This window comes from Pseudopipra pipra, chromosome 12, assembly GCF_036250125.1.
Source record: "Pseudopipra pipra isolate bDixPip1 chromosome 12, bDixPip1.hap1, whole genome shotgun sequence".
Lineage (NCBI taxonomy): Eukaryota > Metazoa > Chordata > Aves > Passeriformes > Pipridae > Pseudopipra > Pseudopipra pipra.
This window is the reverse complement of record NC_087560.1, coordinates 21,461,248-21,487,665: the sequence shown is the minus strand read 5'-3', so window position 1 is coordinate 21,487,665 and position 26,418 is coordinate 21,461,248. Positions and strand designations below refer to the sequence as shown.

Genomic DNA, 26,418 nt, shown 5'->3' with positions numbered 1-26,418 from the left:
GTAAGCAGCATGGGATTGAACCAAGTCTTTTACCGATAAGGGAAGAACTGGCACTAACTCCAGCACTGCAGGATTGAAGCCAACAGTGCTCAATCTCACATAGTGCATCCTAAAAGCAGGAATGGCACGTAGCTTTTGTAACCCAATTGTATACTGTGATATTTATGTCAATGATGCACAACCTAGCCAAACTCCTCAGTCTTTATTATGATGATAGAAGTTTTGTTAATAGAAAGAGGGTAGTTTTATTATACTTATACATGATAAACAATACTGTTGGGGCTCCCATGTTACACAGAAAGTTGTATAGCTATAGAAAGCACGTGCCCATGTATCAGAGACACTGCACGAAAAAAATTCTTTGACAAGGAAGCAACGTACTAGGACCTCGTTCATCTCTGTAAAAATGTAACAGAAGTTCTTACTGCATTTCAGACCTTATTTTGGCAAGCTGATCATGAACCAAATACAGATTAAATGGTATTTAACACTAAACACTAATTTCTTCTAAATGAACAAGAGTAAACACGCACATGAAGAAAAACACTACCAAAAAATAGGGGGGGAGGGGGAATGAAAAACAGGTTGCTAAAAACCAATTTATTAGATAACTCCACAACTTTGAAAATGGGCAGTTTTGATTAAAAGACTACCCGGGATAAGACAGAAACTAAAGAAGGCAATACATAATAAATGGAGAAAGGTAAAACTGGCACGCACTCCTCTCGGCTCCGCTCAGCCGCTGCCTCTTTCGGCAACGCGGCGAGAGCGGCTCCCGATCCGATCCGATCCCATCCGATCCGATCCGATCCGATCCCAATCCCATCCCATCCGATCCCATCCGATCCCATCCCATCCCATCCCATCCCATCCCATCCCATCCCATCCCATCCCATCCCATCCCATCCCATCCCATCCCATCCCATCCGATCCGATCCGATCCCATCCCATCCCATCCCATCCCATCCCATCCGATCCCATCCCATCCCATCCCATCCCATCCCATCCCATCCCATCCGATCCCATCCCATCCCATCCCATCCCATCCCATCCCATCCGATCCGATCCCATCCCATCCCATCCCATCCCATCCCATCCCATCCCATCCCATCCCATCCCATCCGACCCGGCCCCGCCGCCACCCCCCCTCGCCCCCCGCGCCCTTCCCGGCGGCCCCCGCGCGCCTCCCAGCAGCCCGCGCGGCGCCGGCCGAGGATGATCCACGAGCTGCTGCTGGCGCTGAGCGGGTACCCCGGGGCCGCCTTCACCTGGAGCAAGCGCGGCGGCCTCCAGGCACGGCACGGCCCCTGCCCCCGACCCCGCTCCGGCCAAAGCTCGCCCTCGCCCGCCCCTCACCGCTGTTGTCCCCCCCAGGTGTCTCAGGAGCTGCCGTTCCTCCACCCCAGCGAGACCAGCGTCCTGAACCGGCTCTGCCGCCTCGGCACCGACTACATCCGCTTCGCCGAATTCGTGGAGCAGTACACGGGACACGTACAGCAGCAGGTGGGGCCGCCGGGCCGCGGTATTTCCCGGGAAGAGCACAGCAGGTGTCAGTAAGGCCAAGCTGCCCCGGACACGTGAGTGTCCCGCGGCCCGTGGCCCTTACCCGCGCCAGCACTAACAAATGTGCTTTCCCGAGCGGCTCCAGAAAGCTCAGGGCGGTGCACTTATGGGAGGGTACAGAGCAGTGAAAGATGGACAAAATGTAAAATCTCGTTCTAGAGGAAGTCTTGTAATAATTTCTGGCCACAGCAGACTGGCCAGGGTTTGTGAACTGAATAGGATGCTCATGTCTACCTTGTAGTGAGTCCTCGTCATGGTTTGTGAAGAGCCTTGAGAGCCAAGAGGCATGCTTAAGTGAAAAGAAGCACTGGTACCAGTGGTTCCCAGCACTTGCATAGGTCCACAAAACTTTGCTCAAGTAACGTTCCTTGTGACAAGGTTGTATTTGTGGTTTTGATCACTTTATGGTGGGATAAGGTGTGTTTCAACACCTTTGGAGCCCTGACTGCTGCTGTGACACTGCACAGATACTCTGTTACTCTTCAGACCTACACTAGGGTGCTGATGCAGGTTTTATTGTTTGGTTTCAGGACCATCATCCATCTCAGCAAAACCAGAGCGGATTACATGGCATTTATTTGCGAGCCTTCTGCACAGGTCTTGATTCAGTGCTGCAGCCATATCGACAGGCACTACTTGACCTAGAACAAGAGGTAAAGGGGAGAGATGTGGAACAAGAGGCGGTCATGCTGCTGACAGATGGTGGAAAGCTGTCATTTCTGCAATGCATATTCTAAGTAGTAGTACCTAAAATGAGACAAGATATTTTCCTTTCCACATGAGGGTTACCTTCCAAATTATTCCTGTGAGATGCCATTGTAAATTAGTCTTCATCCTAATAAGTATTAAGTCCCCTCTTCCTTCGGTTCAGTAGGTGCTCCATCTGTGTCAGAGCCCAGTGCCGTCTCAGACTATTGTCTCCTGTTTTCAATTTTAAAGGTTTTGCTTAATCGCCTCTAGATTAATAGCTGTCATATCTTGGGTACTGTGACCATCCAGTGGTTGTCGTAATTACTTTTCATTAATTGCTTTATCCTTACAGTTTCTGACTGACCCGCATCTCTCCATCTCACATGTTAATTATTCCTTGGACCAGGTATGTCATGTTAATAAACAGGTAGTGTTTTTTGGTTACTCTTATCACTCATTGAGTCTAATAAGAAAGCATATGGGATAAAGAAGGGTTAGTTTGTCATGTCATGCCATTTCTGTCTAACACCTCTACATTTGTAGTCCCTTAACCATGCTCAGAGGAACACCTGCACTTCAACACAAAGCTTAGGACCTCCACCTCGACTCTCACACATTCCTCACTGCCTGTGTTTAGCCTGAACTACTTCTGGAATATAACTTCGTGCGTCTTGCTCCAGTGGAGGGAGGACATGCTTCCGAGAGATTTTCATGTCATGTTTCTCATTTGTGGGGAAAGCCATATAACAGTTTCATTAAATTGCTGTGTTTAGCTGCTGTCCAGACTTACTCAACTATAGTGTTTTCTCTCTGTCTTGCATAACCACCTAATTCAATATTTTGCTCCTTGTTCTGCAGTTTCAGTTACTCTTCCCCTCTGTAATGGTCATGGTGGAACAGATCAAAACTCAGAAGGTACAGTAGAATTGCAGCTAGTTTCTCTTAACAAGTTTCCTCTTTAACTGATAAAGTTATTGCTGCCCCCATCCCAGACTTTTAATACTAGCAAAGAATGTGGTTTGAGTAATGGATGCCCTATTACTAGTACTACTGTAAGTACTGAATAACTATTTTGCAAATCTCTTTACACTGGATTTGACTTTTTTCCATTATCAGTATGATCTTTGATGACTTGCATTTTATAGTCACAGTGCATTTTATAGGACAAGATGCTGTTGGTTGGAATTTCTTCTTTTCTGAATCAGTTTTCTCTGACTGTCACCGGAAAAAAAAAGATGCTTACATTTTGTTAAGCAAAAGTTTTGACAGAAGCTTGGGTGTAGAGCACACGTGGAGTATGTTACATCTTTTTTTTCTGTAAGGCTTGTTCAGTTTGCTAAGGGATTTTCTTGTGAGCAGAAAGCATAGAGTCTAAATGTATGAAAAGGTCAGTACAGATCCAAATAACAGACATAATGTAACCTTTTCTTTCTGCAGATTCATGGATGTCAGATATTGGAGACAGTCCACAAACATAGCTGTGGGGGGTTGCCTCCTGTTCGCAGTGCTCTTGAAAAGTATGTCGATACAGTAAAACTATTATTTCATTCTTCTGTAGGAACTGGAGTTAGTGTCAAAGTATTTATCTTACTTGTTGAAACAGTACATGCAAAACAGCCTTGCATGATATAAAAGTAGGAGTAGCATGCAGGGAAAACTGCCACAGTCCCCATTATTTATCTAAAGCAGGCTTATGGTGGGAATTAAAGTTTTCTCCATGCTTTGGGCTAAGGGCTCAGAAAAGTTAAGACCCAGTGTTTTTTTTTTCTTTTGAAGTCTACAGGAACTATTTTGCATATGTTAGACTTGTTACTGATTTTGATCCTTCAAAATGATAAATGTGACTGGGTGAGTGTTGTGATGTTTGTATGTCCTTGCGGAGAAAGTCAGACTACTTAAAATATAAGTTGTGTTCATGCTGAAATGTAATTGAGTAGAAACAGCAGGAATGGGAAGCCTCTGCAAACTTATACCTCTGGCTAGCAAATTTCTGTGGAGAAGAAATTATCAGAGGATATGTTAGTTTAGTTTTGCACCTTTTAGTTTTGTCCACTTTTCTATATTTAAAAAAAATTATAAAATTCCACATTAGCCATTTAGCACTTGCCATACTGCCAGGCTGACTGACTGGACTTTCCAGAATGATGTACAATAAGGTTTTGGTTACTGCGTTCAAAGGCTCCATTATCTGTTTCTCTTGACCTCAGGATTCTGGCTGTGTGTCATGGAGTCATGTATAAGCAGCTCTCTGCCTGGATGCTTCATGGATTGCTACTGGACCAACATGAAGAGTTCTTTATCAAACAGGGCCCCTCTTCTGGAAATGCCCCTAGCCAACCCGAAGAAGATGACGATGACTTAGGAATTGGGGGACTTACAGGAAAACAGCTACGAGAACTGCAGGACCTGGTAAGAACTACAAGTCATAGCTTGGCATGTTTTGGTCCTTAAGGAACTAAAGAAGAAATATATTGTCTTCTGCTTCAGTGTGAGCTATGCTAGACTAGACATATACTGAGGCCTGGCAAGATGGTAAATCAAGGTAATGAGGTAGTGTAGTAGCTTGCTGCTAGGCATAAAGGACAGAGACATCCTTTGGCACAGTTGGATAATCTGAGGGCAGAAGGCCCTACAGATGGAATCTCTGTAGATGCTGATGTTAAGTGATTGGAACTGTTGCACACCCCCTGCTCTTGACTGACTGGTTTCTCGTTCCTTATGGTCAAGGCTGTGATCTATAGTAGTGTGAGCAATTGCAAAGGAAAGGGTGTGGGGAGCTTTGCTGTTGACTTGATTCACACCCTTTCTCTGGGCAGCTGGGTCAAGTACCTTTCTTGCACAACCTTTAGTTGTGCAAATGTTACCTAACACGTTAGGGCTACTGACAGTACTGGTGGAAAATGTGCTCTGAAAAGTCAAGAGGCTGCTAAGCCAGGGAGCGACCCGCCGGTACACTGGTGAAATGCAGTAACTCTTCCTGTAGATGCCATACCATTAGAGCGCCCTTGTGCAAAGCAGCTTTCTCAATGGAGTAATCTTCCACACTTTGAGCATTTGAGTGTCTGAATAGAGATCAGTGAGGAGCAACTGCAACTCTAATTCATGCTCTGGTTTACGGTGAGAAAACATTTCATGGGCACCTACGGTGTTAGTGTGCTGCATGCAGCCTGGCTGTGAACGCACAGAAGATTCCCCTCAAAACAGCATGTTGCATACTAATTAAGTACCCTATGCAAATAGTCTCTGCTGAAAACAGACTACACACAGGCAAAAACAAGGGAAAACTTTAAAAGGCAGTTAGTGAAAAATCTGTTATTTCACTGTATCAGATTAAGGAAGACTGTGAAAATCGGTGAGTCTTCTAGGGCCATGGTGGAAAATGTGGACATTAACAAGATAACACCTAGACATCAGCCTTATTACCTCCTTTCTTCAGTATTATTAACTAATGGTGTTGGCAATTCCTCAGTCAAAGAGCAGAATAAGAAATCCTGAGTGTTGATGGGAGAGACCAATAAAATATTTGGGTATTTGGGTATTGCCTCATCCAAAAGTGTCAGTAGAATCTATAGAAAAGAATTGCCTACATCTTAATGTCGGCATTAACATATATATATATATATATATATATATATATATATACAAACTTGTACTGAACTCTTCTGTTAAAAAGTCTGTAGATGGCAAACATTCTCAAAAATTTTTCAGGATGATGTTTTTTTGGATTATGGACTACTGAAACTAATTCTCCAATAACAAGAAAGCCAAATTAAATGATCAGCATTGCTTCTCTGAAGGAAAATCTTGCCTCTGTACTTGGAGTGCTTTATTAATACATTCAGAAAAAAGTTAATAACTTACTGTATTGTTTTAAACAGCTTTCACAGGAGATGAGAAAATTGCCTTACTTTTGCTAGCAAGCCTTTGGATCTTTATTTGCTCACTAGTGGAGGCATTTACATTTGGCCTGTATCACAAGCGTTCTAGAAGTGTTAAAACATAGGAACGGGTGTAGGGGAGGATTATTTTTGGTAATGCTAGTTAACATTGTTATAGCAGCAAAAGGACTCACGTAATGCAGTTTCAATAAAAATTCCTTTTGCTGATGTAACTTCCTTTGGTACAACCAATTTGCTGCTATTCCACAAAGGTTTAGCTTCTCCTTTTTCCACTTCTGCTCCACTCTCTGATGGAAGCAACATCTCTAGAGATATCTGCTAGCATACTAGAAGCATAAGGAAGTTTACTGGCTTACTTAAATGATACAAATCAGTTTTGCTGCCTTTCTGCTTAATTCCAACATTCTTGGATGCCCCCTCACACACACACACATACACACCACCCTTTATACACCTCTTCTACACCTCTGGTTTTCTCACACTGGTTTCCACTTGATTTCTTTTCCCTGGTGCCTCTGACAGCGCTTGATTGAGGAGGAGAACATGTTAGCTCCATCTCTAAAACAGTTTTCTCTGCGAGTAGAAATGCTGCCTTCATACATTCCTGTGCGGGTTGCTGAGAAAATCCTCTTTGTGGGAGAATCTGTACAGATGTTTGAGAATCAGAATGTTAACCTGACCAGAAAAGGTAATGAACATCTTTCTTGCAATCTCTGCTCAGTTATGACTGACTGACAAGTAGTTTCCAAAATGCTTTCCAATATTAACAAATTCCTCAACAATCACTGATGATTGCCTGATATTCTTCAGACTGTATGGATGGTTGTGCCAGGACAGAGCAGTGGTCCCAGTGTTCTGCTTCTGCTTCATTCCCAGGGAGCAGTATAAGAACTGGATGAGTAAATAACACCTTCCAAACACAGTCTCCAAATTTCCAGCAGCAAGTCACCATGTGATTTGCTCTGGATAAAAAAAGCAATTGCAAAGGTCTTGTTTTCTTTTCTGTTTGCATCCCTGTCCCTAAATGCTGCAGATAGACACAATGGCACATCTTGCTGTGAGTGTATATGTTGCAGAATGGTGTCACAGTATTAACATGCATCCACAAACACAAGAAATTCATTTGCAAGGTGGTCCCAAAAGTTGCTGTGGAAGACAAATTATCAAGATGGAACCTTGAAGACAGCAAGGGAGAAACAATTCCAGCTGATGGTTCTCTTTGAGAGCCTGATAAGTTTACATTGGAGCTGGTTTGGGAAATACATTCTTACACCAACTGGGGAGGACTGCTGTGGTGGCTCTATCTTGAGTTTGTCTAAGCAAAAGTACTTAAATTACTTGAGTGACATTACAGAGAATAAAGGACCAATTCAGCTAGACTCTTTTCTTGCCTTAGCAGCAGCAAGGTGAAAAAAAATTGGTCTCCTAGCTCAGCTGGTTAAAAAAAATGTCCCCAAGTTCAAACAATAGGACAGATTTGAAAGAAGCAGGGATAGAGGGAAAACCAAACCAACTTTTATTTTGTGTTCAAAGATCTAGCTCAGTCCTAGAAAAAGGGCTGTCAGCAACAACCATTTATGTAGAAAATATCTGGCGTTTTTTACTGATACCACAGCACTGCCATGGCAAGTATCTATACTGTAACTGTACCTGTATTAGTAATCTTGTATCTTGGTACTTTGAGACCTGCTCTTCACGTTCCTTGCCAGACCTGAGACAGTGCTGCCTGGACAGCCTTTCTGCCTTGCTGTGCTTGAAGGGGTCTGCAGGTCTCCAAATGGCTTTCCTTTTTACTCTCCAAAACACTTCTCATTGCTGCCCAGGCTCCATTCTAAAAAACCAGGAGGACACTTTTGCAGCAGAGCTACATCGACTCAAGCAGCAACCACTCTTTAGTTTGGTGGACTTTGAATCAGTGGTTGACTGGATACGGAGCACTGTTGCTGAGGTAAGCCTCCTAGGAAGGGTAACTGCTGTGCAGGCTGAGGAGCATTTAAGTTTTGTGAGTGACTGGGAGAAGGGGGCTAACAAGCATGTGAGCATGCAAGTAGCTTTCATGTTCTTATGGGTCTCAGAGCTTCATGTAACCCCAGCTTCTAATGACAAAAGGACATTAACAAATACTATGCACTTTCATGGGCGAAAAAAGGGAGGGTTTTGTATATTTTTTTATTTCACTTGAAATTACTCCAGAACTTTTCATTGTGCTTTTAGTATAATAGATGGCATCTCACTGGTCACATTCTTTGCTTTAGCAATTTTTAATCATTTTTTTTAAGTTGCAGTGGGGAGGAGAACCTGAGAAGATGGGGAGGTTAGAAAAGTGAGAACAAAGCTGAGGTGGAACCTCATAGGAATTCATAGGATTTTGCCTTTTTTTTTTTTTTTTTTTTTAAGGGTCTTCATGTTTCTTAGGCAGAGTTTTTTGCTGGTACATATCAAGAGTTCTAACTAGTAGCATGGGCTGCTACACAGGACTCTGTGTTCTCTTGTGCTTTATATAGCATTGGCATGCTATAGGTGCTTTTTTGTATGCACTGCGTTTCAAGACAGCTACTATTCTCTCTGAATGGGTAAGATAATTCTGAGGGGAGGTCTCTTGTTTTGTTTGGCTTTTGTTTCCTCACTAGCATCTTTGGAAACTGATGGTGGAGGAATCGGATTTACTAGGACAACTGAAGGTAATGTAACTGCTTGTTTTTGCTGAAGCAGCTTATTTCTTTCTTTTTTAAAAAGCTGTTTCCCATTAAATACTTTACTGCCTTCTACTCTGGGCTTTCTTCTTTTAGATAAAGTTGTTTTCATTTTTCAGGTCTCAAGAATGAGCACAGAGTGATAAAAGAGTTAGAGGGGTATGCGTATGTGGTTTTGCGGTTTACATCTTGAAGCAAAGGCGGTGTAGACTCTTTGGTCAGTGAATGAAATTCAGAACTCTCCAGCTGTGTTTTGAAATGGCAGAAATTGCCCACGCAATAATAAAAATGGGTGCTATCAGCTAGGATGCTTAAAATTTCTGCTCATTTTGGTATGTTTAGATACAAAAAGTTTATCTTCACAGATTATAAAAGACTTTTATCTTTTGGGAAGAGGTGAGCTGTTTCAGGCTTTCATTGACACTGCACAGCACATGTTAAAGACGCCACCTACAGCTGTAACTGAACATGGTGAGTGTTGATTATTCACTTATCAAACCGTCCTCACTGGGGTATAGCAGGAAAATGGTGAGCCATGTCCAGTACAGGAGAGCTCTGTCTTACCTTCTAGATGATATCATTAGTTTTGAGACAACAGCATTTGTAAACTAGAATGTCTCACAGAGTGAAAACAACCTCTCAGAAACTTTCAGATGGCAGGTTTCTCCCCATATTTGAAGCTGGAATTAAAAGAAACCAGTGGCAATAGCGCATCACTGTTGTCTTTTATGGCTGGGCATAAATAACTAACGGGTGCAAAATTAGCACTAGCTGCATCATCTTGGGTTGATATGTGCGTTCTCTTGTCAGATGTCAACGTTGCATTTCAGCAGTCTGCTCATAAGGTGCTGTTAGATGATGACAATCTTCTTCCTCTTCTTCACTTAACCATTGAGTATCACGGAAAGGAGCATAAAGGTATATATACTTGCATTTTTAGTAGTGAGTTAAGATGGGAGATGATGACCTTGTTTTCAAATCCTGTTGCTCTTCTCTAAAGTTAAAGAAATACTAATTTTGTTCCCTTTATACCCCAGTGTGATGGCCCAGACTGCTTTGGCTCTTCTTAATTCTGTTCTCTCCCTTTCCCCTTTTCTTCCTTGCCATGGTCATATTGACGAAGAAGATAATGTAATTCAGCACCTCATTTGTTTTCAGATACTTCTCAGACTCGTGAAGGGCCTTCACGGGAGTTATCTCCTCGTGAAGCCCCCACATCTGGATGGGCAGCTCTGGGCCTTTCTTACAAAGTTCAGTGGCCACTGCACATTCTCTTTACTCCTGCTGTTCTTGAGAAGTAAGTACTAGATATGGTCTTTGTATATTCATCTATATGTTCCCTGAGCTCAGGCAATCACTAATGGGTTTTTTTTCTCACTATGGAGAGAAAGGTAGAGTTATAATACTTCATCTTGCTCTCTGAACCTTAAAATGGCTCTTTTCACTTACTCAAATATTGAGAATATTTGTAATGATAGTAAGACCTACAAGATGCTGACAGATCTGCACTAATTTACAAACAGTGCTACTTTAACAATGTTTTCACTGGCAGCTCCCCTCCTTACACCAAAATTAACTCTGTATTTTTTAGGTCAGTAACCAATACAAGCAGAAATCTTACTCTGAGATGGGCCATCACCTGATCTGCCCTATCTATTGACAGGCAGCCACCTCCTGTTTCTTTTTCCAGTCTTTCATTATGTTCTCTAATACCTGCAGCCAAGGAAGATTTTAGCCTTAAACAACTTTGTATTTTTTTTTCACTGTAGGTACAATGTTGTGTTCAAATACCTGCTGAGTGTGCGACGAGTCCAGGCTGAGCTACAGCACTGCTGGGCTCTCCAGATGCAACGCAAACACTTGAAATCGAACAGAACGGATGCCATCAAGTGGCGTCTGAGGGATCACATGGCTTTCCTTGTGGACAATCTTCAGTATTATCTGCAGGTCAGTATTTACAGAGTAAGACAAACCACAGACTAAACATTTGTGAGAAACCACAGACATCTCTGAAGGATCATCATTAAGATGCCATCCTGGTTTCTTCCCTTGCCTCTTATGTGAACTCCACTGTGAGTTAAGTTTTGGGGTTTTTTTGGTTGGTTGGTTTTTTAAAGAATTGAAAGAAGCCATATTCTGACCATTTGAAGTCAAAAAAGAGACTTTTCAAATGTAAACAGCAGTTACTAATAGCATGTTTTTGTGAGAATTACCTATCACTTTGTTAATAGCTGTAACAGCGAATTGATGGGGCCTGGCTTTCTAGCTTCTCCAGAGTATCTCAGCTCTGGCTGAGCTTTTGCACTGCAGCCTTTGCCCTAAGACTCCAGATAGCATCTCCCAGTATAAGATTCAGAGATTACTACTATCAAATACCTTTGTTTACATGCTGGTTATATACTTTTTTAATAGTTAATCTTAAAGAAAGTGACCATTTCCCTTTCTACATAGATATTACTTAGGCATCAAAAATTCCTTTGTCCCCCCCATTATGTACTGCTGTTGTCTATAATTCCCCATTCATTGGGTGGAGAGAAGGGGATCCTCAGCCTCTAACATACCAGTAGCAACAAGCAAGTTTCTTACGCAAAACTTCTGGGTGGTCTGATATTAATGAGATATCTTTACATATCCATCAGGTGGATGTGCTGGAGTCTCAGTTCTCACAGCTTCTGCAGCAGATAAACGCCACACGAGATTTTGAGAGTATACGATTGGCTCATGATCATTTCTTAAGTAATTTGTTGGCTCAGTCTTTCATCCTCCTAAAACCTGTAAGTAGGTCTAGTTTTCACCTTTTTCTACAAATTCTCCAACTGCCCTAAGAAACACACTTTTTTGAACAGATACAACAAATCATATCTTTTAAAACAGATCAGTGATAATCTCCTGCAGAGCACAGACTACAATTCTAGGAATAAGGCAGGTTTAAACTGGAACAGATAATCAAAACAGATTAATCAAATTTACAGCTGGTGAGTGTGAATGCTGCATTCCTGGCAATTTTAAATCAAGATTATTTCAGTGTTCACTATTTTATCACTATATTTTTATCACAGGCCATTTTATTAAAGAAGTACTAATTAGCATAATTCTGGGAACTGTATTCCTGAGGGACTTGTGCTGAAATGCACTAGACTAGGAAAAATTCTCTCTCCTCCTTCTACTCAAGAGAATAAAGATAGCTGAGATGTTCTGGAGTAGACTTTTAAGGGTCTTTTTTCTTTTAAGAAAAAATATGTTATAATGTTGCAGTATTTTTATAAAGCTTTAACCTCACAGAAGCATTCCCGAAGAAAGTTAGTTTCAATGAAACAGTGTCTTTTTGCTCAGTCTATGAGACTATTATAGCATAAAGATGGCAGAATACCAACTATCCAGTCTGGAATTTTGATGTGTTCCAGTAGCTACATCTGTGAAGCATTTGGCCTTTCCTAACACTCCTGAATGCAAGTTACCTTGACCAACTGATACAAAAAAAAATTCCAAGTTTAGTGAACAGTGAAATCAAAGCCTTGAACCATAGCTCTTGCTGGTCTTCCTTCTTCATCCTGAAGCTGCAGTGAATGACCTGCTGGTAGGACAGGAAAGCCAGTGTTCAACTACTCTGCCTATGTGAACGGCTCATGCCAATCCTGTTTCCCCAGTAATGTCTGCAGAAGGTTGGAGGGAGGGGGGAAGGGCAGGGGGGAGATACAGCATAATGTTTAAACCCTTTCTTGATAGAAAACCTTACAAAAATGCTACAGATACTTTAACATCTTCCTTACTAATTAAAAAATATAGTATCACAACATCTTGATTATGAATGCTGCAACTTTTTGGGTACCAAGAACTGCTTTCCCTGTGTTTGAACTCAGTTTCAACTACTATCTTGTGCTTTTTATCCCATGCAGGTTTTCCACTGCTTAAATGAAATTCTGGATCTTTGTCACAGTTTTTGTTCTCTGGTCAGTCAGAATCTGGGCCCATTAGATGAACGGGGAGCTGCACAACTCAGTATTTTGGTGAAGGTGAATCTGTGTTTCTGTGGATTTGTTGTTCTTCCATGCAAACATTTGCCCAAGCAGTTATCTTGGCTTTAACAGTTGTAGTACAAGAGTGTAAGCTGAGATGTTCTATATGAGGACTTGTAATTATTTTAATCAATCAACCATACTTAGGCTGGAAATTCTGTGTGCACAGAGAGGAGGAATGTGGCCAGATATTGGAACAGAATGAGGCAGGTATTTGTTGGTGTCTCTATCCCTCCTTTAGGATAACTAACACCTAGGAGTTCTTGTGGGTCACAGCTTACCTCATCCTGGACCACAAGGATCACTTCTCATGCAGTGCTTCTTTTCGTCAGGCTGTTAAAGGACTGGTTGGGCAGAAACAGAGATTAAAGGCTTGCTTGCTTTCTGAGAGGGCCCAGAACTGACTTCTTCTAATTTGTAGGGATTCAGTCGTCAGTCATCACTTCTCTTCAAGATTCTCTCTAGCGTTCGCAACCATCAGATAAACTCTGACTTAGCTCAACTGCTGCTACGCTTGGATTATAACAAATACTACACCCAGGCTGGAGGAACCTTGGGCAGGTAGGAATATCTTCAGGGTTGTTTGTAGCGTTATCCTGAGGTACTTGGAAATACAAAGCCATTTTTATTGATTGCTTCTAGTTATTTTGGCTTACCCAAAGTGTTGCTAAATACCATGACAGAGAAGTAACAAACCAGCATGAATTAATTTGGGGATTTCATATGCCTTCTCCCCTTTATTTTGGCAGGAAGTTGAACAAGCTGCTAGCTCATATTGGCTGAAAAATGCCAATGTGGGTTGATAAAGGGAGTTACTTTCAACATGTAATTAATACTTTAGCCTTCTCTTGCAGTTTTGGGGTCTAAGTACTAAGACCTTTCCTTCCGGATGTGACCAGTGATGCATCAAGCAGTGGAGACTGGTGCTCTTGGACAGTTGGGAGAATTTGCACTCAACTTCTTTGTAGCTGGCTCTTGCCTGGTGAACTACTGTTTCAGAAGGAATTGGCAAAGAAGTGCCACTTATGTGAGGCTGCCCAGTGATTCCGGGAAGCTACTCTGTTTTTTTTGAACTAGTAAAAACATGCTTTCTGCAGCCCCACATATTCTTAAAAATGCTTCTAAGGAGGCAGTCTGTGCCTCTTCAGAAAGTGTAAAAGCACCAAGAATTGAGTCTTGACTCTTCAGCTGGACTATGCTCCGTTGCAAGTTGGAGTATGGAGAAAGTAATCTATTGTTCTTGACTATGAATGAAGTTTTAGCTGTATTCAGAAGTTCCACTTGTGCAGTAAACCGATTTACAATACACAATGTCTGCTGATCAAATACATACTACCTGGTAAATGAAACAAGCAATAGCACTTTTCAGTTGAGGTGAAAGGGGAGGGAAGAAGAAATAGATTTCAAGAATCTCTTCTCCTGCAGTGCACTATTCTAGCATATCTGTGCAGGTGAAAGAGACACCAGTGTTAAGACACATGCTTTCTCTATACAATTTAATACATTTTGTGTGCTGATACTACGTGTGCCTAGACAAAGCAGGAGCTTTGCCTTATTCGAGTACCAAGCACCCTGTGCCGGCAGAAAAGTGCACTCGCAATGAACCTCATCAGACCTTTCCCTGGGGTATCTGTCTGCTCCGCCTGGGCTGTTTTCATTCCAGACTAGTTAGAGTGCTACTAGTGACTACCCTACTGTATCGAAATAAAACCATTTTGTCATGCAACTGTATGGAATATTGTCAATATCTGCCCCCTAGTGCAAAGGGAACAGAGTGCCATAGCTATTCTCTGTCAGTGAAAAGCAGTATCTTGCCTGTTACTAAGATTTTGTAGCCTTGCTACAACAAACAGACTATCTTGCTGCAAGTCCATTTGAATGACTGGCAGAAGAGAGCCCTCCAGTCCATCACTGGGGTGTTATATCAGGTTCCCAATTTGAACACAAAGGCTGCCAGGAAACCAGCCTTCTCTTCAAAGGGTTTGTATTTGCACACAGCTGCAGCTCTACACTAAAGTTTCGTGTCCTTGGGGGGGGGGGGGAATCCTCTCTGCTCAGTCAGAAAGACACAGGAACAACAGCCAGCAAGTATAAGACCTGGCACCTTCCATGCACTACAGCTGTTTGTGGTAGGACTGTAGCTAATGCAAAGTTTAAAATCCTGTGACCATGGAAAAAGCTAGAAAGCGTGTTGAAGTTTGGATGTGGGATTTACAGAGCAACACATTCAGGTGTCTGAGCTAGGAAATGATAGACGAAAAAATACACATTAAGAAAAACTTTATACTTCTGAAGCAGGGGACTAAAGACTGAACATGGCTGGATGGAGGCCTGGGTGCACCTTCAGCCTATAGCACTGTTAGAGTGAAGAGCTTTTGCCTTTATGCCAGCTGAGCACTAAGATGAAGTGCCTGGTTGTGAATGCAGAAGCTCAGAAGCAGATGATTTATCCCATTACCACTTAAAGATACACAGCACTTACATGATCTTTGAACCTCAAGTCTTCCAGCAGTTTAGTTGTCCAAGGTTCTTGAGTCTATATCTCTACTTAGGTAGTGCCAGTCTCCACCAAGGCATGTTAATAGCTATATAGTCACTACAGGAAAAAAAAGAGAGGTAGCCAAAACAAAATGGCACTTTGTCCTAGAAATTCATAGCAGTCACTTAGCAACACCTTAATGAAATCAATGGAAAAGAACAACAGCAAACTGGAGAAGTACAGAACGTGGTATTCTTCCAACAAACAGAATTGCTGCTGCCCTGAGCTTTATGGTATTTACTTCTGTAAATACAGGCTGCCAATGGAATATGCCCCCTTCCTTTCCTTTATAATCGACTTTGTGTTGAGGTCAGCCTTTACCCAAAGTAGAATATTAGTGCTATTCAGCTCAGAGAAATGTAAGCATTTCTTTTCTCTTTGTCCTCCTTTTCTGAAGACATTGCCCTGGAATAAGTTTAGATAAATGAGGAGTCCCAGCAGATACCACAAGAAATTGAACATTTATTTAATCATAAAAGTCCAGCAGATAAAACTATATACAATAATCCATGCATACTGCCCATTTCACAAATATTTGAAATCCGATTAAAACACAATCTGAACAACAGTTGAGGCAGCAGGGCAAAGTTTTCATTTAGTGGGGGACATAGTCATGTTTATATTTTGGATGCTGCTTGTAGCCTACTCTCTCCCCAGCAATAAGGCTCTGGATCACCCACTCTTGCGAGACAACAGGCAGCTGTAAAGCTTCTGCACACTTCAAGACACCAGCTGGGCAGGACAAGTCAGTCACCACCACATCATAAACACCCAAAGCAATATCTGCACAGGAGGAAAGACAGGCATCTGTCAGGTGAAAAAGAGGATCTGCTCTGCAGCAGCAAATCATAGAATCACTGAATCCTAAATGATTTGAGTTGAGAGGGACATTAAAGCTCATCTCATTCCACCCTCCTGCCACAGGCAGGGACACCTTCCAAGAGACCAAATTGCTCCAAGAGCCGTCCAACCTGGCAGATCCACGTGTTTTACCACTGTGAATCTCTCTTACGTGTCTTTTCATTCCTAGGCAGTGAATTCTCTTCATACATGTTAATACAGTAACCCCACAGCTTGCAAGTAAAATATTCCTTTTAGTCCAGGTAAGAGAAAACCAGTAACCAACATTACAGGCAGGACACTGAGTCCTGACCTCAGGCTGGGCATACTAAAACCTACATCCCGTATGGAGAGGGAGATACAGCTGAGTTGAAAAGGACAAGGAAGTACAATTTGAGAGGCCCACAAAAGGTCCAGGAGCAACTCTTACCTATTTCCCCCTTTCAACATAGGCTGGAAGCTGACAGCTTGTGTTCTGAATTGCTGCAGCATCTTCTCTGCAAAGACAGGTCTCCCAGATGTAATCTATATAAAGATTACATTCAAGTAGAGAGCTAATATCTTGCACTTTGCCTTCCTTTCTGCTTATAGACAATCTTGTAAGCCATTCTAAATGGTTTTAAACCATACTAGAGACCTCTAGCATAGGGTTCCCTGAGAAACTAGCCAAAGAGTACCTTTGTTGTGAGCATTTGAGTAATGCTGTTTAACAGATGCTGCTCCCCCTGTCATGAGAATTTCAGACCACAGATCCAGGAAGCTCTGTTGCTGGTCTGACACCAGGAGAACCTTTAGGTCATGAAACAGGTTTTCTCGTGGCTGCCTGTAAAGAGAAATGCAGACTACTAAGAATACCTAGTAGTCTAGTCACCTGATTGGCTCCTATATTAGTTCTTTGAATATTTTGTGTACAATGACCCGCTCTTTTACTACCCCTCCTGAATGGATTATCCTGTTTATAGAGAGTAAAACAGAGCTAGACAATAACAGTGGGGTGTGTTTGTAGCAGCCTAAATCTGAAGTTAGGCTAGGTTCTTTCTTAATCCAGAACCACCTTTCTTGTACAAATCCAAAATGCTTCCACTTCAACAGGTCTGAGCAGGAAGACATCAGTCTCCTGCCCAAAAGCCTACAGCAATTTACAAACTTTTGTCTGCCCCTCAACTTGTCTGAGGAGTCTGACCTGGCAACTATTATCTCAGAACAGACCTACTGGATTAGCCTCCACAGAAAATGCAGAAGCTAGCTTCAAAACGTACCAAGGAAAAAAATGAGCATTGCTCTCCTTTATCCATTTCTGAGCAATTAGAGAAGTTAGCCACATGTTTGGGAAGCCTTTCCTGAGTTCTGTCTTCCTCATGAGAAGACTGACTCCTTTCTTACTTCCCAGAAGACTGTCTTTTTTGTGTATATAGCACCCATATGTATTTGGCACTAGAGGTCACAGTTAATCCAAAGAAAGAGGTGGAAGTGCTGTTCCTATATGGAAGGAAAAATATGAGGAGCAGTACTAGGGTCACCTTCAGTACCTGTAGATATTCGAGAGCCTCCCAAGCGTAACAGTTCTCTTGGAGATTCTGTGGACTCAGATCATGGTTATTTGGCACTTACCATTCTACCAATTTTTGCTCCTGGAGGCTATATCCAGCTGGTAAAAGGTAATTCCGATAATTCTGAAGCTCATTAGCATGACAGCTATCATGGACCCAGATATGAGAGACACAAGGGATCCCGCTGGCAAGGCACAGCAAGTATTTCCGAGTTCGACAGTGCTGGTCCGCAATTAAAAGACACTGATATGCTGCATTACACTTCAAGGGAGATAAAAAGAGGAGACAACGCTTGCAAAAAAACCCAGAAATTATCCTGCTGCTAAACACTTTAAAGAAGAAAACAACTGAAACCCTGATTTTCATAGCCTTGTTATGTGAAAGATGAATTAGATAAAGGTACTATTGATTTCGGAATCTGTTTAATAATGACCTATTCCAAGCTCTGCAGTTCACAGAGAAAAACTCTGCCTAATAGTTTTTGCATCATAACCCTCTTCCAGATGAGATCAGTTATTTATTAGTTTGATACTCAGTAAGTCACTAGAGAAGACTGCTTCCTCAGCTTTACCCTCTTTATTAAAACACTCTACATTTAAGTAAAAGCAACACTAAATTAAATTAGTTGTCCAAGGAGATCTGGTAAGTGAAGAGCTCTACCTTTAAGTGTTCTGAGGCACAAACCTGTGGTGAGACCACATCTGCACCCACTCCTAGGTTCTGCAGTACACCGAAAACACCAGACATGCTGGAGCAGGCTCAGCCAAAGACCACTTAGAGGTCTGGGCATTGGAACACCTGACACACAAGAAGAGGCTGAGAGAGCTGAACTTGTTAAAGCTCAAGAAGGGAAGGGTTGAGTGGTCTTATTAATGCACATTCATGACTGATAAGAGGGCGTACAAAAGATGGAGCCAGACTATTCTCAATTTATCCACTCAAAGGACGAGAGGCAACAGTTACAAATTGAAATAAAAAAATTAAATAGAATTTCCTCTAATTTTTTTTTAAATTGGGGGTGATCAAACACAGGATTAAGGTGCCAGAGAGGCTGTGGTGTTTCCATCCTTGAGGATACTCAAAACACAACTGGACAAGGACCTAAGTGATCTGCTCTATTTGATCCTGCTTTCAGCAGAGAGGTTGGACAAGATAAACTATAGAAATTCCTTCCAATCTCAACTATTCTGTGACTGTTATTCTAGATTAGTAAGTGAACCATTACCTGGGTTTCATTGAAGTCTTCCAGGATATAGCCAGCTCCCGCTTGCAGCTGTTGTGCTATGTAATGTTTGTCGTATGGAGTCATGTCTAAAAATTCTACAGCAGAAAGTTCAGTTTTTGACTATAATCTATCTGCTTATATTCCCACACCTCAGTCTACAGAGTCCTCATTGATTCCAGTAAGGGACCCCAGCCTTTCTCCCAACAATATCTAGAGAAAACCCTCGGAAGAGTCAAAAAAAAAAAAAAAAAAAAGGAGGCAAAAGAAAGGGTGGTACAGCACTGGCCAGGTGTGAGCACCTTGTGACTTTTTTCATGTTGCAGTTCACTGCATGGAACATAACACTAGCAAAGGCAAACTGGAGCAACCCATACATGCTTTCAAGTTCTGTGTTTCTCAGCACTATCCCTTAGCTCTCAAAACCTTCCTTCTTACACTATACTATTCTGACACCCCTGATCTCACTAATTTTCACACCTTTCTTAGCTTGCTGAACAGCCCCATGATCACCACTGAGGTTTGCCACATCTTAGGCCAAAGACCTAAAACAGAGACCAAGTCTTGGGTCCTTTCTACAAAGGATTAAAGAGCAAAAGGGTAAACAAGCACTTACACAAATGTCTGATCAGACAGTATCAGGCATTTTTCCTAAAGCCACAGCATTTCACTTGAAAATGCAACAGGTAAGATTTGCCTCACCTTCTTCCTCCTCGCTGCTCCCTGTGGGACCATCTGATAGCTTCTGGTGACCGACCAATTTGTCACTTGGTGTTGCCATGGTGAGAAGAAAGGCATAGCCTAAAAAGAGGGTCTTATCGAGGGGCAAGGGTCCGTGATGGTCCTCCAGTACTGGGGGACCTACAGCATCTACACCTTCACAGGTGCTTACAAACTCTCCAGCTCTCATAGCCCCTGCAGAGAGACAGAAGTCTTCAAAGTCAGATTCTGCACAAAGACCCTGGGTAAGATATCTCACCTGGTAGATATGTTCAACTCAGATATTTTACTGGAGGAGATAGGCAGGACTGGGCTAGGATTACACTAGAATAGGTAGGGATATCTTACCCTTCTGGTTGCAAAGAATCCTCAAATCAAAACCTGAATGACTAATGGCACAATGTTTGCCAGTCTTATCAACATCCTGAAACAACACTGACTGCTGTGAACACTGATTCCTTTAACAGCTAGGCATTTTGGGACTGATTAAAGAGATAAGAAAGGAGGGAGACAAATCACAACAATAAAGTCAGAACATTTCTAAAAGGCAGAACTGAAAAGATGGCAGGTAAGTACTCAGACTATGCTAAATACACCTCTGGCTGAATGCATCCAGGGAGAATGGAAGGCAAACAAGCATTCTCACCTACTTTTTGCTTATGAGAAGTGGAAAGATCAATTACAGAAATATCAGGGTGACAAAAAATAAATTAATGCGGGTTTAAGAGCAGAAAATAAGGTTCTCACCAGGCTTTATTGTTGCTGACTTGCGGCCACGTTTAGCTGGGGATCGCTCATCTTCAGATGCAACTAGTTTCCTTTTCCCAGACAGTGTGCCCGGTGGGATGCGTGGACTCTCCTGCCCTTTACGAGTGGGAGTTGTGCTGCTGCTGGAAGTGCTGGGAGAACCAAAGTTACTACGTCTCTTCCTCTTCCCCTCCACCAGATTATCTGCAATAGAGTATGCAGAGATTAGTCACAGGCTGTCACCAAACTCCATGAGCTTTCACCCTACCTATCTATACAGAGGTGGCTGAACGCAATAGTACCTAGAAGGTACGTGCCACCACCCTCAGACAGAAGAAAGCAAGAAAAAAGGTATCTCGCTTGTGTATCTTTCTTCTCAAGCCCGGTCCCTCTTCCTCCTGGTACTGCTGGAGAGCTTGTATCAGAGCAGCCATCCACCAAGTGTACATAAGTATGGCAAGCATCACTGTCTTAGAAGCAGGGTGCTTTCCACAAGCCAGTCAATACCACTAAGTCTCTGACCCTGAACAATAAAAGGATCTCAAAGATCCCACTATGAAGTACCAAAAGCATTACTGAATACCCAGAAATATTTAAACATTGGGAATTCAGATCAGGTACTGAAATTATCTCAAAGGCACAAAACACAGAAGAGCACAGCCAGCAGTTCAACAGCACCTCTCCTTACCAAGACTGATGTCAGCTGCTTTGGTCAGAGGGGTGACTGGTTCATAAGGACCTAGCCCAAATTGCTCACGGAGCTTATTTCCTTGTTCCAGAGACAGGATAACAGCCCTTCGTTTGTACCACTTCCTCTGGCCTTCCTTTTCAATGCAGTAGTATAGCTCTCCGGACACCTTCCGGTGTTGCTTCACTACACCTGACATGACAACAAATAACACCTGTTAACCAACCATACCCAGGCTTCTCATCCTCCTGGAAAAGCATTCGTTTTCAATTGCATTCACTGACTCAGAAAACCAAGGATAAAACTCAAGAACTGCTCTTACCTGCACTGAAGTACTCATCCTCGGAGAGTGCAGTCACCTCTGTCTCCCGTGGAATAGGATCACAGAGTAAAATATCTTTTCCTAGCACATCACATTCATGTCCATCATCAAAGAGTAGCTTGTACTTTCCAGCCCCAACATCTTGGGTAATCCTCCCAGAATAAAAGTACCCATTTGAGGACCACTTCGCTACAACCCTGAGGCCCACAAAGCTGCTCTCAGAGGATGAGTCTGCACAGTCCAAAGGACCAGTCATCGCTTGTAATGGGATTTCTGGAGAGTCACTTCGACGTAATGCACAGAAGCCAGAAGTGTCAGATTTCTCCCCTCCACCTGGCAGGCGAACTGAATGCGTAAGTGATTTCTTCTCAGGTGATGCCATAGTTGAAACATCCTCCACACCTGGCAGTCCAGCTAAATCTCTGCAGAAAAGAGAAAAGCGTTCCCAGAAAGATCTGAAAAAAGTTACTACCTATAGAATAGTTGGGTGACATGCTTGCAGCTGCTACATGGTATCACTAAAAACTAACTCCTTTTCCTCTGTCTCATTAAGACAGGAGCTCCCCATTCTCCTTCTTGGCAATAAGTTACAGGCTCCTTTTTCCAGAGTACCTTGTTCCTGTTGTTCGAGATGGTGGGCGGCCTCTTCTTCCTCGTCCACGAGGTGTCACGGGTGCCCTGCCACACTGACGACTGCCAGTCATAGAGTCCTCCTCTTCCTCACAAGGCGGTGCTCCCATCTGGCTAACTCTGAGTGGAGATGCAGGCTGCCCAGCTCCTTTCCTAGGGCTAGAGAATTTATGAGGTAACTGTTCTGAAACGAGAAGCTAGCTCATCAGGATCCTCCCCTGTTCTCAATCATCTCTCAACATATCCAGAAGTTTGCCTCATTGCTGCTAAACTGGCAAGAGCTTAGGCAAAGCAATGCCTCACAAGGAAGCAAACTACTCCTTTAGGAAGAACAGATGTGAAAGTAAATACTATCTCCTTATTTCTGCTCATCAAGCCAGATCTTTCCCATAAAGCTTTTGATTTAGGTCTACCCTGCTTCACAAGCCCACTTCTGCAAACTATCTGTTCTTCTTTTCCTAAGACTCTGCACATACCTTAATTTTCCTAAGATGCCTCTGCCAGTGGGTAAAGCAAATTCTCCAGTTTCTGTCCCACACGCTTTCCCTTTGACAGTTCCAGTTCCTCGTCCTAAGCTGCTGCTGCCGTGTGTGGCAGAGTGACCACTGCTTGCTCCACTGGATGTTTGGTGGAGACTTGAGGCCTTAGATGAGAAGGAACTGACATCACCAAGATCCCCTGAGGTCAGTGATGAGCCCACTGCAGTTCTACAGGAGGAGGATACATCAGTCTCACATTCCTGGCACTCCACTACAGGCTCCTCAGTTTCCTTGAAAGGAACAAAAAGGTTCATCAAAAGTGACGAGCATGCTAGATGGAAGCTACAACCACCGGTCCAAAGCGCAGACAAGCCGAGACCACGTTCATGAAGCTGAGGACAACCACGCAGACTTGATTCCGGACTGATCCATGGTAGTGCATCTCTCACTACAGGCCTGCAGCTGCTCTTTATCAAGAGGTCACATTAAGAATTCAGCCAACAGTGTTGTTCAGGAATACATTCAGTGTTGGTAGCTCATAGCTCAGGGTGCAGCTGCAGTTTGAGCCGCAGGTTAAACTCAAGGCGGTGAGAGCCTCAGGGAAGAGGCCATGAACTGTATAACTAAGGGCACAGGGGTCTGGACACTTGTAGACACAGCAGAGGCCAATGACTCTGAGACTTTCCCACCTTGGACTGTGAGGGTATAAAAGCCCAGGGGTTCCTTTGTTCAGGATTCCTCCTCAGAAGCACCAGCTTAAGCTGTTATTTTGTTACTTAGTTATTGCACCAAGATTAAATTATTTTAAGGATCTAGATGTATGAGACGCTGCCATGGGAAACGTGGGGTTGAGCTGGTGAGGAAACCTGTTTGACTGTGTGAGTATGGGGTGTTCAGGGAGTCAAGCAAGGTCCCTGTTGGCTCACAGGAGCTGCCACGGCAAAGGGGCCTCAGTTCCAGCTCAGCAGTGCAGTTGTGACTGCCAGAGTGGCTCCTGGATAGTCAAGATAGGAAAGTTTCCTTAACTGCAGAACAGACTGGTCTGGCATTGAATAATTCCCACACTTCCAGACTGTGAGAGTGCAACAAATACACGAGACACTAGAAGCCTTTGGTTGCTCATAGAATCACAGAATATGCCAAGTTGGAAGGGACCCACAAGGACCATCAAGTCCAACTCCTGGCACAACACAAGATCATCCCCAAGAGTTACACACCACGTGCCCGAAAGTATCATCCAAACACTTCTTGAGCTCTGTCAGCCTCGGTGCTGTGACCACTGCCCTGGAGAGCCTGTTCAGTGCCCAACCACCCTCTGGGTGGAAAACCTCTTTCTAATATCCAACCTGTCACTGGTCACCAGAGAGAAGAGATCAGTGCCTGCCCCTCCTCCTCCTCTCACAAGGAAGTTGTAACTGCAGTGAGGTCTCCCCTCAGTCTCCTCTTCACCAGCTGAACACACCAAGTGCCCTCAGTGTCCTCACACGGCTTCCCTTCAAGGCCCTTCCCCATCTTTGTTCCCTCCTTTGGACACTCTCTAATGGCTCAATCTCTCCCTTCCATTGTGTCCCCCCCAAACTGCCGCAATGTTGCAGGTGAGGCCGCCCCAGGGCAGAGCAGAGCGGGACAATCCCCTCCCTGGCCCAGCTGGCGATGCTGGGCCTGATGCCCCTCCAGGCAGGGTTGGTCCTCCTGGCTGCCAGGGCACTGCTGACTCATGGCCAACTGACCACCGACCAGGACCCCCAGGTCCCTTTCCTGGCACTGCTTTCCAGGATCTCATTCCCCATTCTGTCCATACATCCGGGGTTGCCCCATCCCAGGGGAAGAATCCAGCACTTCCCCTTGTTGAACTTCCCATGGTTGGTGATTGCCCAGCCCTCTGACCTGTTGAGGTCTCTCTGCAGCACCTGTCTGACCTCGAGGGAGTGAACAGCTTCTCCCAGTTTTATGTCATCTGCAGACTTGCTCAGTGTCCCTTCCAGTCCTGTGTGCAAGTCATTTATGAAGATGTTGGAGAGCACAGGGCCCAAGATGGAGGCCTGCGGAACCCCACTAGCGACAGGTCACCAGTCTCATGTCACCCCCCTTTGTGCTCGACTCGTGAGCCAATTGCTCACCCGCCGCCTGATGTGTTTATCCAGCTGTGGGTTGGACACTTAGTCCAGAAGGATCCTGTGAGAGACAGTATCAAAAGCTTTACTGAAATCCAAGATCATTTTCAACAGCTTGTCATTTGGAGCCATTTAAGCTTTATGCATTCAAAATACGTATGTACAAAATAGTGATATCAAATGGTGGTAGATAAAATGGAAATGGATATATCATTGTGATTACATAACCTACATAAGCACATTTCAGGAAACTTAATTCTCCATTTTAATGTTACGATAAGCAATTTCATGCATAGTATGAGGTGTAAAAGTATAAGCTTTGCACTGAACTAATTTATCCTTTTGTGTCATTACTCATTGTGACTACACAAGACTTATGGTATAGCAGAATAGCAGTAACATTTTATTCCTAGCAGGCTGATGTGATTACTGTACCCATCAAATCAGCATTTTTCAGCTATCTTTTGCGATTCCCTAAAGACTTTCTGACTAATGAATGGACATACTACAACGCAAGTGTACTAAATATAGGCTAGCTTATTTCTTAATTTTAAGTTGATTTTGGCAGACCTCTTATAGAATCTGGCTCACAGGACGCAAAAGACTGCAGTTGAAAATAACACTGAGCTGCAAAACAGGATAAACTATCTTACACAGGTCAATTTTACAGGCAGAAGTGATTTTTGCTTACTAACAGAATTTTTGCCCATTCTGAAATATCTCTATTCTGACAAAACTCCAAGACTTCTAAAACAGTTGGATGCACATCTTTTGTTCAATTCTTTGGGAAGAAAAATCAGTGTGAGTTCAGAACACAGTAGCAGGCATGAAATACACCACCATCAAATACACAGCTTTTGCCATGCACTAAATGGTCTGCATGTTTGCTCATGAAGAAAGCTTTGTCATCACAGCACGCAGACTTGTTCATTCAACTCATTTTCTGCAGCCATAATACATTCTCATTTTAATTACTTCTGTTTTTCAGCCAACATATCATTCCATCTAGTCCCAAAACCAGGAACTTACCTCAACGATTTTTCGTTCCACCTCTGCACCATTGATGTAGTAAACATCTGTTATAACACGTGTGACCACGGTACGCACTTCTCGAATGGTTCGCACGTGGCGACGGTGAACCTGACCCTTGGGTGGGTGAAGAAGGTTAAACTCCTCCTCTCCCTGTAATAAAGAGGACACAGTGAAACCCAAACAGATCTCAACAAAAAGCAAATGATTTCTGGATAGAGCTATCTCTGCAGTACAGTTTCTTCATACCATGTTTAACTACTGGGGTAGGGAATCTTGCAGCATCTTGTTACAAATTAGAGGCAACAACACAAGAGACTCCAAACAAAGGAGGACTGAACACATTTTGCTGACTTGCTAACAAGTAGAGGAAGGGAAATCACAGCAGTCCAAGAAGGAAACAGCAAACTTGTTTAGCATGACTTCTCATACTCTTTCATTCAATGAACTCTTAGACATATCACATCAATGTTGCACTGCATTTTTATAGCCCTCTTAATCTCCTATTTCCCACAGGATGCACTATTCTTAAATCAAGTTTAGAAAAAAATCATTTTTCTAGTCTTTCCGTTCACAAGAAAATATACAAACTGTAACAGCAAAGCACTGTTTTTTCTTGAGTCCGCAATACTTTCTGAAACACTAATTCAAAGTTAGTCATCTTGTTAGAATGTTTT

At 43.0% G+C, this 26,418-nt stretch overlaps 2 protein-coding genes across 7 annotated transcripts in view; one reads left to right on the top strand and one right to left on the bottom strand.

The window, feature by feature from the left end:
• Window positions 1–846: 846 nt before the first annotated feature.
• TUBGCP4 (tubulin gamma complex component 4) lies at window positions 847–14,587 on the top strand. 2 transcript variants are annotated; one of them, XM_064669457.1, is made up of 18 exons: window positions 849–1,293; window positions 1,375–1,503; window positions 2,094–2,216; window positions 2,606–2,659; window positions 3,112–3,168; window positions 3,691–3,770; window positions 4,461–4,662; window positions 6,675–6,840; window positions 7,976–8,100; window positions 8,783–8,833; window positions 9,211–9,316; window positions 9,656–9,763; window positions 10,004–10,142; window positions 10,615–10,792; window positions 11,485–11,619; window positions 12,742–12,858; window positions 13,283–13,422; window positions 13,716–14,587. In XM_064669457.1, exons 1-18 carry the CDS (start codon window positions 1,216–1,218, stop codon window positions 13,726–13,728), a joined length of 2,001 nt encoding a protein of 666 aa, XP_064525527.1. In that variant the 5' UTR covers window positions 849–1,215; the 3' UTR covers window positions 13,729–14,587. The 2 variants fall into 2 exon arrangements, with proteins under 2 accessions (XP_064525528.1, XP_064525527.1); XM_064669458.1 differs by lacking the exon at window positions 2,606–2,659 and having other exon boundaries at window positions 847–1,293.
• The window catches only part of TP53BP1 (tumor protein p53 binding protein 1), a 31,842-nt gene continuing 17,120 nt past the window's right edge, over window positions 11,697–26,418 (bottom strand). For 3 of the 5 annotated variants that reach the window (XM_064669450.1, XM_064669451.1, XM_064669453.1), the window contains 11 exons: window positions 25,742–25,894; window positions 22,596–22,888; window positions 22,102–22,278; window positions 21,490–21,911; window positions 21,168–21,359; window positions 20,480–20,683; window positions 19,715–19,927; window positions 19,016–19,110; window positions 17,852–18,051; window positions 16,918–17,063; window positions 15,843–16,183 (listed from right to left, as the gene is read on the bottom strand). In XM_064669450.1, coding sequence (XP_064525520.1) covers window positions 15,996–16,183; window positions 16,918–17,063; window positions 17,852–18,051; window positions 19,016–19,110; window positions 19,715–19,927; window positions 20,480–20,683; window positions 21,168–21,359; window positions 21,490–21,911; window positions 22,102–22,278; window positions 22,596–22,888; window positions 25,742–25,894 — 2,283 coding nt within the window. In that variant the 3' untranslated portion in view covers window positions 15,843–15,995. Of the gene's footprint in view, window positions 15,458–15,842; window positions 16,184–16,917; window positions 17,064–17,851; window positions 18,052–19,015; window positions 19,111–19,714; window positions 19,928–20,479; window positions 20,684–21,167; window positions 21,360–21,489; window positions 21,912–22,101; window positions 22,279–22,595; window positions 22,889–25,741; window positions 25,895–26,418 lie in introns of those variants that run through there. The other 2 variants (XM_064669454.1, XM_064669455.1) reach the window with 2 other exon arrangements.